The 22350-nt window shown below is 31.8% G+C and overlaps 1 protein-coding gene across 1 annotated transcript; it reads right to left on the bottom strand.

Annotated features, from left to right (window-relative positions):
• Positions 1-236: 236 nt before the first annotated feature.
• On the bottom strand, positions 237-10632 carry LOC127848561 (uncharacterized). Its single transcript, XM_052381098.1, has 9 exons — positions 10593-10632; positions 8399-8444; positions 7083-7460; positions 6462-6575; positions 5868-5911; positions 3303-3341; positions 2681-2732; positions 2112-2282; positions 237-1781 (listed from the first exon to the last, which is right to left on the bottom strand). Exons 2-8 carry the CDS (start codon positions 8439-8441, stop codon positions 2158-2160), a joined length of 795 nt encoding a protein of 264 aa, XP_052237058.1. The 5' UTR covers positions 8442-8444; positions 10593-10632; the 3' UTR covers positions 237-1781; positions 2112-2157.
• Between the last annotated feature and the right edge of the window lie 11718 nt (positions 10633-22350).

Genomic DNA, 22350 nt, shown 5'->3' with positions numbered 1-22350 from the left:
TCACGTCACTTTTTCAATATAGACATCACAATGGTCGTCAATAAGTGATGATTTTGTTTAATTTACAGTCTTATAAAATCAGTATTACATATTTTGTGATAAATAGAGGTTGTTTTCAACACTTTTCTCATTAATTTACTCTAGTTTTTATGTTATTACCTTATTGGTGAATTGTTCTTGTGCTAAAATATGTTTGTTGTTCAAGTGCGAATAAAAAATGAACAACAACGGTGACCCATAATTTTTATTTTATTTTTCTATCCACAACAGATGGTTCTACCTAAATACCAAAACTAATCAAATTCTAGGTGTAGCAAAATTTGCATTAAAACTGCCGCGTACGTCCTTAATCAGTTTCTATCCATTATTATGCCCCCGCCCCGTTAAAACCATACCAGAATCTAAATTAGACTCTGATAACTATAAAGACAATGAAAACGCCCAATGATTTTGATGTAAAAAGATCAAGGCTAGTTACTTTAAATTAAATATCGTGAAACCATTTTAATTCTAAAGCATGAAATTTCTTGAATAAAAATAACATTATTATTTTTTTAATGTTTTTTCGGGGGTGGGGGTGGGGGGGGGGGGAATTTATATGATAATATTTTCCAACATTTAATTTAAAAGAAAAGGGTTGCGTATCGCGGAAATCAATTCTGCACGCGTTTAAAGGGGTGCCACACTATGTGAAGTGTATCTTATGATTGACATGTCCTTGTGTGAGGCGCAGAAAACGATATGTAAAATATTTGGACCCCAACAAAGATATTTGATAATAAACCAATTTTCAAAGCTAGCTACCACTAGAGTGGTAAAATACGAAATCCACGTCCTGTTAGGTAATTATTTAATCTAAACACAAATTAAATATCTTTTTCACTAATTAAGACAGTTAATTGACATTGTTTTGTGTAGGTGTAAATGTTTAAAAGTCACTCGAGGACGCCATTAAATAAAATTACCTGACCTTTTATTTATCGGGCACTTTACTCATTGGTTCGTTCAATCACAATATCCCCGAAAATTGGTGTCCAACGAAAAATGATGTCAACGTAGTGTTTGTAATAGTCATTTTACGTACCGTTTATACCCATGAAAAACAAAACTTAAGAAGACTCTTCATTGTTATTGAACGTCATCTAAACATGACTCAGTTCCCTGATTATTAGACATATTATGGGTTTTTTGCTGCCATAAATGTGTATTTAATCAAGCATTTAATCTTGATTGTCAAGGTGTATCAAATACAACACAGATAATCCAGTCCAACTCTGAATACATATAATTATAAGTGTCTACTTTTTTATTTTTAAGTGATAGTTACATAAAAATGCTTTTAGTATGTTAGTCTTATAACAACAGAGTAACAAATTATTTCATTATACGTTGCCGTTGACAAAGCAATGGCTATTTAGAAAACGTTATATATCAATCCATTGTCAAACAAAAGTAAGCGCAAATAATTAAAAACAAATGATACAAGAAAAAGTGTCTACCCTTTATGAAACAGCAATAAATAAAATTACTTTTAAGAAGTCGCTTAATGATAATTAATGACGGATGCGTACTGCTTCTGCCAGAAAAACCAACACAATTTGTATGATCCATATCTGAAACAAAACATAACAGCTTAAAAGTAGTATATTAACGTTGACATATTCGACTTTTCGTCTATATTTACATTTCAAGATTCAAGAATGTCATATCTATACAATGCATATCCTCATGTGGCCAATGCGTTGCGTTCCTCATCTAGTTGTCTTCACAGTGCGCTTCCTCTAAAATATGTTCGTAATGTATATGCATGTACATTACAACTCGTTTTCAAGACAATTATCAAAAATGAAAGAACATCTAGAAGGAACTTAAGTGCAATTTAATATAATTTTTTTTTTCTTTATTTTACGTTTTATGCTTTAGTATGTTCAGCATTGTCTTTCAAGTTGGATGGCTGATGGGAACTTGCAAGTTAACATATCACTGTTTAATGCTTTACGCTGGCGTCTTACATGTATTCTACCAACTGTACGCAAACCCAGTAGTTTATGGTAAAGTCTCACTCAATTATTACTCGCTATAAATTAAATAACACGCTATAAATGTTTCACCTTGATCGGGTGATTGAATTTCTTGCTCGCAAGTCACATCATCATGTTAAAGCTGTTCAGCAGTGACATCGCCACGGGTGCTTAAGAGTTTGCTATTTATATAGGAAACTTGCCCATCTGCGCCATTAAGCTTAGGTACATCCGATTCTTTAAGCTCTCTATCTACTGTATCTAAACAAATAGAATCAAAACCACATTTTGTATCTGTGATGTAAAAAAATTCAAGATTAAAATAAAGTCGTTTATTGAGCACTTAGATAAATGCTAGTATCTTATAAACGTATATTTTAATCCATGGAGATCACCAGTGATATTGATGTAGGTGCTTATGGTGCTATAAAGGTGGATTCATTGTACCTGAATCGGGTCAATTTGCACATATTGTCACAGTACAACACGTTCCATATTTATCAATGCGAATACCATTCGAACGAAAATTCAATACTTATGAATTATGCATAACCGATCTCCAGTTTCGAATTTTTACATAAATTATACATTATATACTTAATTAAAGTATATAGATGATTTTGTTTATTAAATGTATAACAACATTCAAAAATATATACCTTGTTCAGGAATAACGGCATAGTCACTTTCAATACCAGGCCCTTGGCATTTCTGCAATGATATTTACATTAAGTTGTTACCACTGAGTATGGGTTTATTTAGTTGTAATAAATGCATGATAATGTTACTTTTTTATTTGCAACACTATTTATACATAATTATTTAAAAAAAACGTAAATCAGCCGTTATTTAAAATGTGGAAAAACCAACAACAGCAGAAACGCATAGTAAATATGCATAATCGTTTTTGGATTGTTCGTGAATCTCTAGTTATATATATATATATATATATATATATATATATATATATATATATATATATATATATATATATATATATATATATATATATATATATATATATATATATATATATATATATATATATATATATATATGCATTTTCTTAATATGTTATTAACTCTGTTAATATATAAAGTAACATCGAACATATGGGCATCCCTTGTATTTTATTATCTTCATAGTAATCAACAGCAGCGGTATGAAAATTGTAAATGTACTAACAATAGTTTATAATATGTTTAGCCCGTTACATTGCCTACTATATGTATGTATTACCTAAAAATTTTGTTCATGCTGTTGTATGAGTAAAACTCTTACCGTACAAGCGTATGATTTCTCTACCTTCAAGACTGATGACTGCAATATAAAAAAAAATCCGCAACTATTTGCTAACATGCATGTAACTCATTTGGTCTTAAAATATTATCAATAAACCCAAGTGTTTTAGATCTTACTAGAAAACTACAATGTATATAATGTTTATGTTCCTGATTTACGACAGTTTTGTGATTATAGGTTTTAAATTAGGCATATTTATTTTTGTAATATTTACATGCTTGCATTCTGATTATCATCAAGTAAAATAATTTATTTAATTTATGTATAGGGTAAGCGGTAGCGAAAACGCTGGGTCGCTTTTACGCTTGACCTTTTGATATGTGTATTATAACATGGTTGACGATGTAATATGCATGAAGTCGTTATACATGTTTTTTTGCTTCATTGCTTATAGTAAACAAGATTGAAATTAATGAGGAACCACTAAAATCACTTCAGATAACTTCATTTTGTGTCAATATTAAGAAAAACACTTATTATGCACAAGTACAACCACACTGATTAACGCTAAACTATACACCTAAATAACATGTATAGATTGTATTTTGGGAAAAAAAACATTAATATGCATATACATGTGAACGATGATGGTAGAATAAGTTTTATGAAAAAGCGCTATTCTACTGCAGGTCAGGAATTATACGTCTATAGAATATTACTGTGTGATACAATTAAAGCACGTTACAAGGCACACAACCGGACAACACACATACGGACAATATGTGTTTATTATAAATATGTGTGAATGGTGAACCCCAACCATCGATGATGACGGATAAGACGCTTATATGCAAACATCAATTCCAAACGAAATAACACGGCGTAATCTATTCCTTTACTTTACCACACCATCCATTTTTGTGTAATTTGGTTATGGCGCCGTATGTTATTCTTCTTTCCAAAGGTTTATATCCTGCATGAATATCAATCGATACAATGTATACAATTGTGTTAGTAAGATACACAATATAATATTTCTTATGATTTCTTAGCCCATCCAGCACACTGCAATGAAAAACGCTACTGGTCTTAAAAATGGATAGCTCACATCGTTCTCTTTGCTATCATGATTAGGAGTCTTGTTTATAAATGATAACTCTTTGTTTCAAATATTGTAAGTATTATAGTAAAACGTGTTTATAGCAGTACTTTATGTCTGTTGTCCGCAACCTATTTAGAGAAGTCCATATCGAACAGATGCAGCTTTGGATTTTGGTAGCTAACAGTACGAACCATTAAACGGCACAATCGCCATTATACACACACAGACGCACGCATGCACGCACGCATGCACGCACGTACGTCCCCCTCGCAAACACATAACGATAGTTTTCACTGGTGTCTTTAAACGTGTTTATTGCAATAAAGTAGATGTACTGTGTCATTTATCTTGCATGATGAAAATTAATAGCTATTGAAATAAGTAGTTCAATGGCTTATTATTTATAACATACGCCATACGTTGATTGCGTCATCTTTGAACAACTTTCATAACATATATTTTTCAATAAAACAGTGATAGTTATATGTTCATATGTAAAGTACATATAAAGTAGTAAACTTAAATCAATTGAGGTACAAAAAGCCGTTTGTCAAACCAACGCAGTTGTAATGTGCCCCGGCTTGATATTTAGTTAATGACAGCTATTTGTATGACTTTTGCCTCTATTTATCACACGACTGTTTAATACACTTATCAATATTAAAAACGACTTAACAATAGAACTCTACTATATAGATGCACGGTCATGTAATATATATCCATAAAACGTGATATATCTGAACTCGGCAATATTTAAAAAGCATATTTATAACAATTGCAACCACCCCCACATTCGGTTGACGTTCATATCGTTGAAATGCTGTGAGCTAATGTAGTTATACATATCTACCATTTTATTTACGCCTTTATTTGATGAAGTGTTTGATAGTTTATCAAAGACACGAAATTACACAGATACAGGGGCAACACTTTCCGAGCCCCAGTGGTTTACAAAGTATTCGATGGCAAGTATGATGGGAAGTAAAACAGTAAGTAGAAATCTTAAACATGATATTGAGCGGACAAATAGGAGACTCAGACTGCCTCATACGGCTATTTAAACTCAAATTTGAACTAGATATGGTTTATCTTCCAATATGATTACACGAATATCGATTTCAGTTCGTAAGATTCCAAATTCAATACATAAAGTGGTACGATCTCAACAGTTTTACGATAAATGGATGAATGTGGAGAAGAAGTTTCCATATCACTCAGTCTGACATAGTACAGAGTCATTAGAGACATCAGAAAAAAAGAAACACACGCCAATCAGAAATGGTCACGGAAAAGCATAGGTATGTTAAATCGGTCGGAAAATGTCACTCGAAACGTAACATTCAGCCGAAATATTTTTACAAAAATGGCTTTGTTTACACAAATTGAAATTCTCATTAAAGTAACAAGTGTAAAAATCTACTAGTACACGACGCAAAGTTGTATGTAGTCGTGAAAATTAAATGAGAGTATTCCCACCAATTAATATAAACTATAAAACATACCTTGCGCCGGCAAAACGTGAAGCACATTGGACATGTAATGCGACCTGTAATCAAAATTCATATAGTAATGAATGGTAAAATTGATTTCATTGTATGCAATCGCAATCTTCATTAGTTTATAATTTATACTTGAATTATGCTGTATGCACATTATATAACGAATTCGACGTGTCATGTAGCTGTAATCTGTAATACTATTCCATATTATATTAAATGAGTATGTTGATATAAAAAAACAATGGTATGGTATCAATATAGTGGCAATTTGTGAAACGATTCCAGAGAGATGTGCATGATACTAGCTGAAGTCATTGAATGAACAGACACAAATGGTTTGGGGTTTTAATTTTCAATTAAAAAACATGCGTTTCAGTTTGATGTAATGCAATAAATCATTTATAAATGTTTCAAAAGTACGGCTCACTGTCAGTTTATTTTAATCTAATGAGTAAAATATATTCAACATAAGTTCGGAACATTGTTAATTTAGTCATAAATGATAAGATTATTTAGTATACCTGTATATATTTCATAACATACTGATAAACGTTTTGCGAATGAAGTCTAAATGAACGGTTACATGGCATGTGTTACCTTTTGCTTGTAGCAACAATATCAATATCACCAAACCTAAGAGAAGCACTACGATGATCGTAAAGGACACTATTACGTGGCTGGTATTTCCACCACTTCCAGGCGAATTTGTTTCTGAAAAATGTTAAAACAATTACACATTTAAAATATTATATGAAAATGAAAATTATGATCAAAATATAAATCACACTATTATTGTTTTATTGAAGGATGCCAAACACTATATTTAACACATAATCCAATCAAATACAAGTATAATGACCTAAGGTTCTGCAAATGAAGAATGAACTTTTTTCAAATTATTAAACGTTGGGACGATGATGTTATTTCGCGGTAAAAATTTATTGCAAAACGTTTAATGAAGAGAGGTGTGATATTTTTAACGGACATATCTGTATTAAAAAAAAGATAAAGTCCTTAGAAATCCAGTTTCCTTTAATAAATGAACTAATTTTGGACCTTTAAATGTTAATGTTGATGTAATTTATTTAATACCCGGTGTATATACAACGATAAGTAAAACGTTTAGTTTTAAATTATCTTCAAAAAAATGCACAGTCATAGTCAACACACTGAACAGCGTTAACAGCAACTTAATAAGACTTAAAGCAAGAAAGATACCTCCATAGTAGTGGTTATGTATATAGACGACATTCCGCTCGGTAGTAAGTGTAGTTGTTTCTCTTTTCGATGGTCCTATCTCTGTGCTGCTACATGTGCGATTATCCGATGTTTCACAACAGGTGTATCGACCGCGCGCATTTTCGTTGTCCTTTATGATAATTTCTCCGCCATTTTTAGTCCATGACACTGCATATTCTTTTCCTAAACCATCAACAAGATAACATCCTGGCAGTGAGTGATCGCACTCAGCAATAAGCCGTTCATTGTTCGATGATTCTTTCTTGAATAAAAATTGGATATTGAAACGTGACGAACATTCGATCGACGAAACAGTTCGGTTTACTTTGGTCGTCAACAGGACGTTACAAACTGTCACTGAAAATAATAATCGGCACCAATATCAAACTTTTAATATTAAGTAAGAATGAACCAGAACAAACAGTTGTCATTTCTTAACACATTGAGTAGTTTTGCATATCGGCATATACAAAATGGAATATATACAATATAAGGCTTGCCAAAGTAAGTTAAGAAAGTCATGTACCTCACTGCAAGGTCAAGGTCACAGTAGAAACTTGATGTTTTAGCATATTTCTGACATGGATGTAGTGAAAGTAAATGTTTATAAAAATGTCCTGTATTATAGGAGTTCAAATTACATTGGAACGAAATGATCAGCATATTAACGCAACATGTTACGCCAACCAAACGCCTTGCTCACAGTTAACACTTTGATTGTGTGCATATTCCTTGTATTGCTCTAGTCAAATACATATAATATCAACTGAAAGTTATGTTCATGTCTGGTAAATAATTGTGTCGTGTATTAAGGTATTTTGAAGGAAATGTACACAAACTATTTTTATATTAATTGAAGTGACGCTTGAAACAACAATGTCGGTCCTTTCAAGGTTAAGATCACAATTCATATTTTCGCATAGAAAGGAAAGTATGTGCTTACTACCCACAAATACCTATATCGTTATAATGTTATTTGAATTTAACTGGCACAAATTATAATCGTATATAGATTTACGGTCGATGCAACATTAGACACTTGAAGATTGTATGCATAGTCCTAATACTTTTGGTAAAAGTAACAACAAGAGACTGGTACATACGTGATAATATCCGTGTTCACACTATGTTTGTAATACAACACTGTTTCTATGTCCAGTGGTATATAGCTTCGGTCAGATTTTTGGATGATTTTAGTATAACCTGCTGCTTAAAGCATGTCAAGAAAGGGACAGCATTATCAAATTTAGTTCAGCTACAAAAACTACAGTCTTTATGTGAAATCTTGGATTTACCTTGAAACAGCAACTGCAAAACCAACGTGGTTGTGTTATGCATTGTCTAAAATATAGAAGACAATAGTAAGATATATTTTTATATACTCGTTTTGTCATATCGCAGCATTTTAACAGTTTGTTAAGTACAATGTTGATTTGTCAAGAACATGTCCACCTTAATTAAACACAGTGGTCGTTTATATCGCCTCAAAATTGATGCGATCCGTTACTCAAAGCGAGACATTTTCATAAATGATATTATAACTAAAATGAGAGGTAAATGTATTTGCTAATTAACATATACACACTATCTAAATTCTCTGAAAACGTACTGAGCAGATTTTTTGCAACATAACAACGTATTGGTATTTAAATTTCCTCAGAGCTCATGTTTATATATTGTTCTCTTGAAATTCGGTTTATCCATTAAGTATATTTACGTGGATTTAATTCAACGTTGATACAGCAACTTTTCCAAATAAAAAAGGTTGCCTAAATATAATTTGTTTCTTACAGTATAATTGAAAGTAGATCTACCATATTGTATTTGAAATAATCGTCAATGGTACGTGTATAACCCTAATCAAGGTTTTAATATAGTTAAGAAAGTTTATTTACATTACAAGCAAACGTTTGTTATTAAATGCATCTCGGTTTAGGCTTTAAAAGGTCCCTTTCACAGATTTTGGCATGTGTTGAAGTTTGCCATTAAATGCTTGGCATTGATAAATGTAAACATTGAACCTAAAAAGCTCCAGTAAAAAAAATAATAAAATAAAAAAAAAAGATAAAAAATGTAGTCCACAAATGGGCTCGAACCACTGACCCATGGAGTCCTGGAGTTATATTCTACCGCTTAGACCACTCGGCAATTCGTGCACATACAATGGGGATGTATTTGATACTTTATAACGACAACAATAGAACTCTCGTAATTATTCAATCGTTTTGCGTCGCAACGCTTTATAATTTTCGGGTTTTTAAAGGGCCTTTTCACAGATTTTGGCATGTGTTGAAGTTTATAATTAAATGCTTTATATTGATAAGTGTAAACACTGGATCTAAAAAGCTCCAGTAAAAAAACAAGAATAGAATTTAAAAAAAAAGAAAAAAAATTAACCCTCAACTGGGCTCGAACCTCTGACCCCTGGAGTCCTGGAGTAAAGGTCTACCGCTTAGACCATTCGGCCATCCTTGCTCATTAAATGATAGAAGTATTTTATACTTATATAACCAATCCTCGTAGTTTCACAAAATATAACGACAACAACAGAACTCTCCAAATTATTCAATCGTTTCGCGTTGCAACGCTTTATAATTGTCATGATTTTAAATCGTCAAAAATGCATATAATGGATATTTTAGAGCACTGTAAATGTTCAGTATTACTGTCTCCTCACAAATATCATAACTCAAACGAAAATTTGCAAATCTGAAACAACTTTTTTTAATTTTGTCAATTTACCAAAACGTGAAAAGGCCCCTTTAAATCGTAAAAAGTTGCATATTTTGGATATTTAAGAGCATGGTCTATGTTCAGTGTTACTGTTTACTCACAAATATCATAACTAAATCGAAAATTTGCGAATCTGAAACAACTTTTTTAATTTTGTCAATTTACCAAAACGTGAAAAGGCCCCTTTAATGTTTCACAATAAAAACCATAAAGACACAGGTAGATTGCTAGACGAATTGCGGTGTCAAATTACATCGTTCTATGTCAAACTGACTTGTTTCATATAAGTCGGGTATATCCAATGCGTCATTAGCAAAAAACCGGGGATACGATACGGTCGTGGGCACATTGCCAAACACACAATGACACAGTGAAATATTACCGACAATAGGTGTATTACATTACATGATTACTGAATGATTCAAAATTCAACAAACATTTATATTACAAAACAACTTTTAACGACATCATTGGAAAAGACATAAAAAAAACATGAAAGGTTTTTCGATACTGTTACTAAACCAGTATGAATACATTGTAAATCTAATAAAATTTGGACATATTATTTATTTGTATTTTTTATATTTTACTAAATATTTCGATAATGTAATATATAGAATAAATACGCATAATACAGTATGCATAATCTATTATATAAATCGATATAAAATGAAATTAAACATTCACTATTATAATAACGTGTTGAGGACATACCTGATAATAAGCCTATTATCAACTGAAAGATTAAAATGTTACCTTAATTTGAATAGAAGAGTAATAATATGCATGTTTTCGAATGTCAATTTTATGGAAGACTAATAGGGTCATTGTTAGTTCATATGACTAACGTCTTTCCAGTTTGACTTCTCTCTAAGAACGTTTTTCTTATTACGTTTATCTTATGACTAAAATTTATCAAAGTGCGGAAACAACATATGCTTTAACATGGTTGTGGGCTGAATTGAAAGTCGAAATGAAGATGTTTTGGTAAGGAATTAAATGTTAACAACTTGACATACGTTGTTTATTAAATTTACATCTCAAAACAATATTGGCTGAAATTACGAATTACAGCTCAACGTTTACGCCTACAGATGTTGATCTGTTTTCATATGGGTCCGTGGCTATATTGAAATGATTAATTATGACTCAACAACATTACATTTATGATTAATTTTAATTCATTATTTTTTTGCTTTCATACTTGTAAGTCTTTTTCGTGTATTTACAGCATCGACCGTGAAATAACATGTGACTATAATTTGATTCCGTATAAATACCAACGTAATGTGCAGCAATAAGAACGTTTCAATCCAACCACTAACGAAAGCTAAAGTTACACTCCATATTTTGTATTGTGGCATTTACAAATAAAAATTAAATAAAATAGTTTGTGCCACTTTGTTCACATTGCTGCATCTGCACTTTTTTACAAATCTTATTTGTTAATCACCCGGTAATACATCTTTGCATATCTTGGAAGTTCAAAATTGTTATTCATGCTCTTCAATAATCGAAAATAAGAGAAACGCTTGTATTTTTTACATTAAAGTTAGCTGATACTTTAACGCACAATAGTAGGCATCTGCATATAAAATATGATTCGTATTCGACCAAAATACATTAAAACATTTGTTTAAATATATTTTAAAATGTTCATTTATTCTTGGTGTAAAGCTGTAATCCTTTACAATTAACAAAAAATCACACCAAGCCTTATTGACATCATCATTAAAACTGAATTTTAATGCCTTAATGTTGTCTAATAATGTGTTTTAAATAAACACCTGTCTTGTATATTAACATATCTTTTTTTTTGTATGGCTCATCGTTTAGTTCATGCGAAATATGAATTGGTTCTCCCTAAATCACACGGGAGAAGAAACGGATCAATAAGGTAGTGGGTAGAAAAGCGGGAAAACAAAAACAAAAATATTGAAGGAAAAAGAATCGCAAGATATGCATACTGTAACGCCCATGAAAGTTTATATGAGTGAGCATTCGGTTGGAAACATTGTTAATTTGTGCACTACAATTTGATATTGTTATAGCGCACAACCCACGCTTTGTCTTATGTGGCATTTGATCGTATATGACGTTAATATTAAAATGATAGGCTATAGGCACAAAGTGCTCATGATGAGCTATTTCGATCGTCATTCTTCTCCTATCAATATTATATATTCAAAACATCATAAGTAAACTCCCAAACCGATGGACCATTTCTGCTTCAATTGACCTTTCGACAGCCGATTGATTGACAGGCTTATTAACCAATCAGATTACTGCATAGATTAGGCCCGTTTCTATCCGCCATTTTGTCCGTCAAACTCGCCGTTGTTCGTCACATAAGCTTATACGTAATGCTGTGTTTTAAACAAAGAAAATGGTTAAAAGGTGCTGTTATGGCACTTGTTATTCAGACACAATGTATCCAGAACGGTTAAAAGATGGAACTACGTTTTTTCCGTTCCATTAACCGGGTACTAATCTTAAAAAATGCAAACGTTGGATTCGTCTTTGTAGTCGTCTCAACGAACAGCTTAATCTCAACATATTAAGCTATCGCCCGAAAGCAAAACACCTCGACGTTTGTTCTAAGGTCGTCATAATAAGATACTACGCGAAAATAGAATATGTAAGTTTTGCACCGGACACGCTATAGAAAACGAGTATCACTTTTTACTTGTTTTTCCTCTATATAGAGAAATTAGAAAGAAACATTTAAAACCATATTTTCAAAGGTGGCTAACGTTAAATAAATTTGACATTCTAATGCAGTCGGCTAATAAAAAAATATTCTAAACTTTGCTAACTAGATTATTAATGCTAATGAAATGCGTAATAATAAAGACAATCAGTTATAATTTTTAATAATATCACATAAAATAGAGCATTTTTATTTCTTTCGGTTTAAATCTTCCGAATTTAATGTAGCTAGTTGTATATCGTTAAAAGTTAAGAAACTATTTTAAAATGCGCATGTAATTATCAATAGTTGCCAATAAATGTCATTTTACACCATATGTGGGCTTTCTACTAATCCGTTATCAAAACAGATGCCGCAAACTGTGAATGACCCTTGACACTTTGATAGCCAGTCTGATTAGCGAGTTTTTTTTTGTACATGAAAATTCTTTCAACTTCTTATATTTTAAACATTGCAAAAAATAGTTTAAGAGGAAATTAATAATATATTGTGTATGTTACTTTTTTGACGACATTGACTATGTTACACGATTATAACAATGCTCATGGGTCATTTTGACCAAACGCATTATAGATATGTGTTATATCGGATTTCAATATAACGTTCTTTGTCTTCTTATATAATAAATTTACTTACCTTTGCCACATTTGCAATATTGCCATCGGTTGCAAAATTAACGGCTTTTAATTAAAAAACTGAAACATCTATTACTCAATGAAAAGTATTGTGACAAACGACAATGCATACTGTATGTGATAATTTGCGATAATTGGCCGACTTTGACTATAGATTAACGACTTTTAAGTAGACTTATTAAAAAGTTATGACTATTTCATAGATATGATAATTATATTCAGCATAACTATTCAATGATAATAAAAATATTGTATGGCCTTTCTGGTATACCATGAGGCGTTTATGGTTCACTGATGCGGACTTTTTGGGAAGCCTTTTTGGTAAACGGCCTTTCTGGTACTATATCTTTGAGGGGAGCTAAACACCTATTTAATACATTACATTTAACACATTTTAAATAAAACATGATAGCAATAGAAACATTTCATGTAATTTGGACCGAAATCTTTGTGAATATCTTCCAACGTACCGATTCGCGTAGCCAGTTTTATGACGGACTTCGGCGGAATGACCTCCCTTGAAATCGGGGGGCGTGGCTTCACTCTCGCTGTCGAAAGGTCAATTGTGGATGTATATTACTGACATGATGCTATTTCCACAATCGTTAAGTGGAAATCATAGATATGCAGATATCAAGTTGCTGTCGAAACAGGAAAGCTTCTATGATAGCACAGGACCGTAAGCTTAGATATATAGCATTTACAATGTAAAAGTTGACCGTAATTGAAATTGTTCAAATAATGACCTTGTGGTTATTATTGGCACATATTATCATTTTCTGATTAAAGAGCAATGCATGGCCATCTTGAAACGAATTCGCAATTATCATGTTGCATTTGAATTTCGTATGACGAAATCTGTCAATCAAAAGTATCAAAACGCTGAGATATATATTTCGCTCATTTCAATGATCCCCTCCTAAATTTGTTCAAACTATGCTCCTGGGTAAATATTTACCATGCAATATGGTCACATGATTTATATTGGCTAAAATAGTTAATAACTTTTCTCTGAAAATGGGTGAGGACTCTAATATTTGGTTCGTACAATCGTGTAGAAGACTTCAACTTAGTTAGTTCAACTCGTACCCCTTGGGTCACCACTGGCAACACCCCAAGTGTCAAATAATTAACATACATTTGTATGTTAAATAACACACTTAAAGTTTTAATGCTAAAATTGCACGCAAATGTATCTTGAATAATAAACCCATTTATAAATGTGTTGCTTAATATCGAAATAATTTGCATCCCTCGGTGCAAGTATTATGTCCACATGTTTCTATGGCTAACGTCTAACCAAAGTATGTTTCTACTGAAACCGTCAATAACGCCGTGTATACAAAGTCGCAAAATGTCAGTTCACCGTATCTGGCAACACGCAAAACATAATGAGTCCTTTTGCTCTATATTTGTGTATCTTTTTAGTCGGTAAGACTTCGGAATATGAATTTATGTGTAACCAAATTTTTCAGGAAAGATATACGTTCAACTCTATTAATTCTTATATACATGTATCTTCAATTACCAAACGTTTCATAACGTTGAACGTAGTAACCGATGCACTGACCGATGGATGTTATTTATCCAAACCAATGGTAGAACAAAATAAAAAAACTCTCTCTGCGTAGTTTCTGTTGTCGGTGTTTAGGTATATAAAATGGTTTCACTCCTGTAAAAAAAGTACACCGATCTATCCACAATCGCTGCGACAGACTATACAGCGCGAAAACAGATGTCAAACTTTCCTAAAAATATATTAGTAAATTGCATGGCTGTGTCAATATTGCACATACGCATTCATAATGTAACAATAGATCGATCCATTTTTAGGGAGTTTTGTCTATCATGCCGTTTCGATATTGTTTTGTAACATGATTTGTGTCAAACACACGTACATATTTATATGGTGTGTGCATTGAAACTATATATAGTCTACCGTTGTACATGAACAGCAGAATTAATTATCAGAATACAAAAATTAATGTTTATTAGGCAAAACAGAAGTATGTTATTTCTAAAGCCATCTGAAACGTCGTTGTCATGTTCGTTCCTTTTATTATTTCAGAGTTTAGATCTTGTCCGCCATTGATTTCCTATGACGTGTATTTTTCGTTCATTTAATCGGACGTTATATAAATGAACTATTCATAACACCTAGCTCAGAACGCCCGATACCTTTCCAAAATTGCAAACACGATTGAGATTATGGATCTAATAGGCTCCCGTACAATATTTTCGGTTTAAATTTTAAACTGTTATCAGATATAAACCTTGAACTGAATGTTTACACACAATTCTAAATATAGGAACAAGTCATATTTTAAAAAGTCATTTTCACAGATTTTGACATGCACTGCGATTTAACTCAAAGTCTTAAACGATTGTTGTTTTATAACAAGAATTTGATTTCTTTGTGCGGCCAAAATAAGTTGGGCATATGTTATAACATGATTTGCTCCTTCTTACATTTAGTTTTTACAGAAGTAATACTTGCAGATCTGCTAAAAATAGACCTGTCCAAAAACAACTTAATGAATGGTAAACGAACGAGTATAGTTCGTTTGAACAATGAACCAGGCCGGCAACATCAAGTTTTAAAGCTAACGTTATCATAATGCGCTTATCGTTGAAAGTGTGATGCAAACAAGACTCAATAAATACCATGATTAAAAATTTCAATGCGAACAATCAATTGAACCAGCAAATATAAGTAAGTACAACATAACCAGATATGGCTAAAAGTTGTGTGCCTCCGTGAAACATTTATTTTTTGCACAGACAAGTTAACTCGTCGGTTAAAGTGGACTTCGTTAAACCCATAGAAATATTTTTTATATCAGTTATACTACACTGCGATACACATTAATAACTGGCAGTAGTGAGCTTTTGAGCTAAATTGGATCTGCAATTTCTTACAAAACTAGTCGCGTTACATTCTTAATTTTCCATTATCTAAACATGTCTTATATCCCGTCTACAAGAAGTAACAATGTTTACGATTGAAATAAAACATGATAAGATTGTTTAGAATTTATAATCTTTCTTTTTTCAACTAAATGCTCCTTGATCGCCAAGCATAATCAGAGAGGAAATTTAATACATTATCAACACAATGAGATATTGCACTCTGTTAAATTGTAGAACCTTAGTGTTTATGTCAAGGACAAATAAATACTCAATTTACAATGCAGATAGACTGAGTGCGTTCGAAACTTCAACAAATATGTCAAACGTAAAATATTACATTCCAGAAGATGTGTTGACTTATATCTGTAAAGACTTGGTTCGACAGTAAACATTATAACGTCATGATCTTTACCTTTCTGTAAATAATATTCTGTTGAAATGCCTCATTAGGAGCAGTGTCGTTATTAAGATAATAATTTGTACGAAGTATTGAGAATTATTGATACTTTAAATTTGCTATGTTTTATCTATATGTGAATATTATTGGCACATAGACTAAACGAGGCAAAAACATATTTGTTTCACTAAAATCGCATGTTTATTGACATTCCTTGCATCATCACATCCAATTAATTGTGTTAATAATATTTTATCATGCAATAATTAATACAATTACTATTGCAGAACGTAGACAATTAAAATGAAGTTATCACCACCAATAGAGTTAGAAATAGTTCACACAACAGTCGTCAAATAAGGATCCATGTGTATACAACTTTAATGTTTACGGACGATACATTATCTAAATGTCTACATGCGTTAACATGGTGGGCGAGTTGACTCATAAAAAAACGAGTAATGCAATGCGCGGTTATCGTCCTGTTGTGTTGATACCTTACATGTCTCTTAAATTGTACACATCTGTGTTATTATAACAGCGTAATTTTTCGTTTATAGTCCGATTAACGAGTATTTCTTAATCATTATAAAAGTGTGCTATTAAAGGAACATTTTCACGGTTTGATAAATTGACAAAATTGAAAAATAAATGTTTCAGATTTGCAAATTTGTGTTGTTGTTGTGTTTTTTACGAGAAAAGATAAAAACTGCAAATTGTCTATTCTTAAAAATATCCAATATATGCATCTTCTGACGATTTAAAAACCTCAAAATTATCAAGCTTTACGAACACAAAACGTTTAAATAATTTAGAGAGTTTTGTTGTTATCGTTATATTTTGTGACACTACCTGGATTGCTTATAAAAAGCATAAAATACACCATGAGCCATAACAGCATGATTGATCGAGTGGTTTGAACGCCAGGTGTGGATAACTTTTTTTCATTCTTTAATTTTAGTCTGGTTTTATACTAGAGCTTTTTAGTTCTGGTGTTATTCCATGGATAACATTGTCGAAAATACATATAAAACTATCGATTGGATGTGGAAATTTTAAAAGATGTAAAAAATTATGCATCTTTTCTATCATAACGATAGGTTGTGTGTCATATAACTTTGTAATGTAAGAGGTGGCATTACCACGCCGATTTGTATAGATTTGATTTACAGGTGAGGTGAGTCCTAAATAGGAATGTTTAGCAAACGCTAAAATAACGATCACTAAAGAAGCCAGGAAGCCAATTATCCTACAATGGCGTGTGCTACTTCACTAGACTTAAATCATATTAGCGGTTAAGTGGAGGCAGTCACTGTCAATGTAATTCTGAGCGCACTTATCTTCCATATTGCTTGTGTTGGTTAAACGCCACATGCATGCTTCCATTTATTGCAATCTGTTAAAGTATTACCACAAAATACCAATCGCGCCCATGTCGAGAGCACAGGGTTTATAATTATAATCAAGTCATTATGATTGCATAACATGTATTGTTCCAATACGAGCACTTGTTTCGTATATACATAAATACGTAACATTGCACTGGAAAGTCACCTATATGTGGAATATGGTGAGGAACAGGTTGTTTTCCAATGTTGTTTTATTTTTTTGTATATGATTTCATCGACGAAACCATAAGTAAAAAATTGTCTGAAGAATTGTGATTGTGAAACTTAAAGGGGCCTTTTCACGTTTGGGTCAATTGACAAAATTGAAAAAAAGTTGTTTCAGATTCGCAAGTTTTCGTGTTAATTATTCTATTGGTGAGGAAACAGTAATACTGGACATTTACCATGCTCTAAAATAGCCATTATATGCATCTTTTGACGATTTAAAAACCTGAATTTTATAAAGCGTTGCAACGCGAAACGAATTAATAATTTGGAGAGTTCTGTTGTTGTTGCTATATTTTGTGAAACTACGAGGATTACTTATATTAAGTATAAAATACCTTTGTGTTCGTATCTGGAAGAATGGCCGAGTGGTCTAGGTTGTAGATATTATACTCCAGGACTCCAGGGGTCAGTGGTTCGAGCCCTGCTGAGGTTTCCTTTTTTCTTTTTTAAATTTTATGCTTGATTTTTTACTGGAGCTGTTTAGATCCAATGTTTACATTAATGAATATAAAGCATTTAATGACAAACTTCAAAACATGCCAAAATCTGTGAAAAGGCCCCTTTAAGAAATATATTGTGTTATTAGTTCAATAATTTGAATAAAAAATGTAAATAAGTTCAATGTTTTTCCCAAAAAATTGAAAGGTAAAGTTCCGGCATCAATTTATAAAGAAGTTCAGTTCTTATCGGAAAAAAATATTAATAGTCAATACTTATTTCGAAAAAAAAAGTATCTGAGTTTTCAAAGTTTTGGTTTCGTGTTTTGTTGTTGTTGTTTCTACTACAAATTGAGTTTTTTTACAAACTAGTCTAAATGATATCACCTGTGTTAAACATCTGATTCGAAGTATAAGTTTATTTAATGTTTTCATATGTATTGAATGACAAAAATCTTACGTACTTATTATTTCAAAGGATAAACTTCTTATATAGGATATTTGACATGAACGTTAACTTTTGTACTTCGATCTTAAGGCCTGGATCTTCTGAATTTCGTATTATGTTTTAAAATATCTTGATGGAGGAAGTTATATCTATTCTTGCGAAAGATATTTCTTTTCAGCACTTAAGTTTTTGTTGTTGTACACAGGTATACAAAGTTATGCGCCGAACATAGAATGAACCGACCGACTGTCCGCCTTAGGCGTTCCAATGCACGACTGTTTTGTTTTTCATTTACGCGTGTAAAGAACTTTTTATTTAGGATGAATTATTGCTATAGAGTATAAAACCAGTTAACTCTTCATATACACAAATTCTTATTAAGTTTATTAAAAACGTTTGCATTTTTTTGCGGAAATTGTGGTCAGATTTTACGGGGAAAATGTTACTTTTTTATATTGGGAGGCAGCCTGTAAGAGGCTGTAATTTTTGACAAAAAAAGTTAATGATGTCTTAAGTTAAACATGGATTCTGACTTAAGCCCATGATGTTCCAACCATAGCGATACCATTTATTACATTATATGCCGATTTAAGTTACTACAATTAGATACCACCATATATTCAAATTTCGAGAACACATATATAATCTGAATTGTGTCATGCTTAATACACAGCATTAGTGATCAGCCCAACCAAACACACACATACATAAACAAATTGATAACTATTTGTGCCCAATTATCAAACAGTAATATTCAAAGGGATCATATGAATGTCATGATTAAAATGGCGTGCTTTATTTATAGCATTGACTTTGGAGTCATGTGTGCATACTATTGACAACAAATAGACGATTTTGAATAAATAGATGCATATCTGTAAATTTTCATACTGCTTATCTTACATGATAAACAGTAAGCATTTTATATGCAACCGTTTTCCAAAGACTAACTTATTTTATTGATCTTCGCTCTAAAATCATACTATACAGCTAGTTTATACTTGTACTATACTAAGATGCCAAACGTAGGTCTTGAAGGAAATTAAATACACTCAGGATGTTTTCAGCAACCGCAATTATTGCACAATAACCACTCACTAGTGTGACATAAGTTGCTTCATCTCACATTTCCTTATATATTGTTTCATTACATTATATGCACACAATGAAAACCGCAACACTGACCGATTTTATGTGGCATGTGCTGTTTACCAACTATAACCTTACGATTGTATCATGGAATTTAATACAAACAATCATTCCTATATAGGTCAGTCACATTTATGTTCATTGTCTCTGTTGGACTATCAGTGGATTACATTTTTAACTATATAAGTTCGCGGAATAAAAAAGTAGGGCAGTGAAAAATATCGATTATATGAAGCCATTCTCTTCCTCCTTACTACAAATACCATCAACCCCAGTAAATGTTTAAGGTCACGCTGCTATATCAAAGGTCATGTATTTTCATTCATGATGATAACCTGCAAGTTTTATTCCATACAAATTTCACAGATCAAATTCAATCTTGACAAAATAAATATCGTTTGTAATTTCTAGAAGAATCAGAATTAAGCCTTTCTGTACCTTCCAAATGTTGGAAATGTTAGTGGGTCCCCTTGTACCGAGGCTAGTTTCACGAAACTGTGGAGACAAAAGATGTTCTTTACCAAAAAATATTAGTACCTTTCTGTCGACTAATACAATAGTTAAATGTAGTTGAGCACAATAAACACAAATACTGACGATATTGATCAGGCAATGTATTATAACAAATAAGGAAAAATAATAATTGCTTGTAAATGGAAAATTTCCGCACATCATTTATGTATGAAGACATATAATGCACCCACAAAGACGAATCCGGACGTTTATTTACACATTATTCCCTCTATATCTAATTTGACATGTATTGGATTTAGTTTAAACATATTTAATTCAAGAAATACACATTGTTTTTACATAGAATTACATGTAACATTTATACAATAAGCACGTTTGAATATGATAAGAACCAAATACAATGTCTTATATAGTTCTTCTTTATTTACAAATACAATTACTCCGTGTATAGTGTTTCAATTGTGAAAAACAAGTTTTAAGTTGGCATTTGAAGGCGGAGGAGAGATTGGCAGAGTTTTGGGAAGAAGATAAAAGACGTTTTGAAATAATTAATTAGTGAAAAGAAGAGAAAATGGTTGAGGGTCGTTCTGTAGCTTATTTGCACATCAAATCGCTTACTATTAACTATTAATTTGTTAACAGCATCAGCTATTATAATATTGGTTAGGTAGTCACGGTTGTCTCCAAATAGAGAATATGTATTGTATTTGACTATCTAAGCCATTCCTCTAATACCAACTGGAGCTTTTGAACATTTAGAACTCAGCATTCAGAAAAGAAAGTCTAGTTAAACATTGTTGCATGTAAAGGCCATGACTGTGATAAAACAATGCATACAATATGAATATATTATTTGACTTGTTTTTACATCCTGAGTTTTCTACTTTATTGAGTGTTAAAACTTTAATATGACAATACAATATTCTTTTCTTTCTTCTCATTGTTTTGCAGTACAACTTCACCCATAATCAAAGTTTTTTAGCCTTTTACTGTATCTGAAAGCGCCTCGAAAAATAAATCTAGAAGGATAATTTTAAAGGAAAGCCCAATGGTCAAAGGCCAGTAACTTCGTCAAAAATGTATGAACTTGAACTAAACTCAAACTAGATTTGTAAGTCATGTAGGTAGACATAGCATAAACTAGCTTATCATATGTGAGCGTTTCGTGAAAAAAAAACCACTCCGGAACACGGTTATTTTAGAGAAACAATTAATTTTAAAGATCAAGGCCAATAACTTCTCCAAAAATCAAAGGACCGGAATGAAACACACATATCATCATGAAGGTCATGTAAGTAGACTAACATACCAAAAATCAGCTCAATATCTGAAGGCGTTGCGTAAAAAAACTTCGGAAAAAGGAAATTGTCTAACTCCGATTCCCATAACTTTGCCAAAAAAATCAATGGACCGGAACATAACTCACACATCATATTTAAGTCATCTAGATAGACTCACATACCCAAAATCGATATATATATGTGCGTGTGTATACTCCACATAAACCTTTGTAGATATGCGAAATTTTCTTTTGTACATATTCGCAATTATTGTAAAACAAAAGAAAATATATGTATATTATGTTTTGTAATTATACTTAATTATTAAATTAAAATGATTTAAAATTTAATTCGTAAGAACAACATCATTGTTAAAATAACATCAGTTTTCGTTGTATCATACATATTCGAACACATACATTTTATTTGACATTCCTTTCGCATGGTACAGGGCAAAA

Source organism: Dreissena polymorpha, chromosome 10 (genome assembly GCF_020536995.1).
Source record: "Dreissena polymorpha isolate Duluth1 chromosome 10, UMN_Dpol_1.0, whole genome shotgun sequence".
In the NCBI taxonomy this organism is placed as follows: Eukaryota; Metazoa; Mollusca; class Bivalvia; order Myida; family Dreissenidae; genus Dreissena; species Dreissena polymorpha.
Note: the sequence above shows the minus strand (reverse complement) of the source record. Positions and strands in the feature narration are given on the sequence as shown.

Coding starts and splice junctions, on each gene's coding strand:
- LOC127848561 (XM_052381098.1), bottom strand. CDS start 8,441: ATGCATAACACAACCACGTTGGTTTTGCAGTTGCTGTTTCAAG. Junction 6,576..7,082: donor ACATAACCACTACTATGGAG/GTATCTTTCTTG, acceptor AACATTTTTCAG/AAACAAATTCGCCTGGAAGT. Junction 3,342..5,867: donor TCACGTTTTGCCGGCGCAAG/GTATGTTTTATA, acceptor TTTATATTGCAG/TCATCAGTCTTGAAGGTAGA.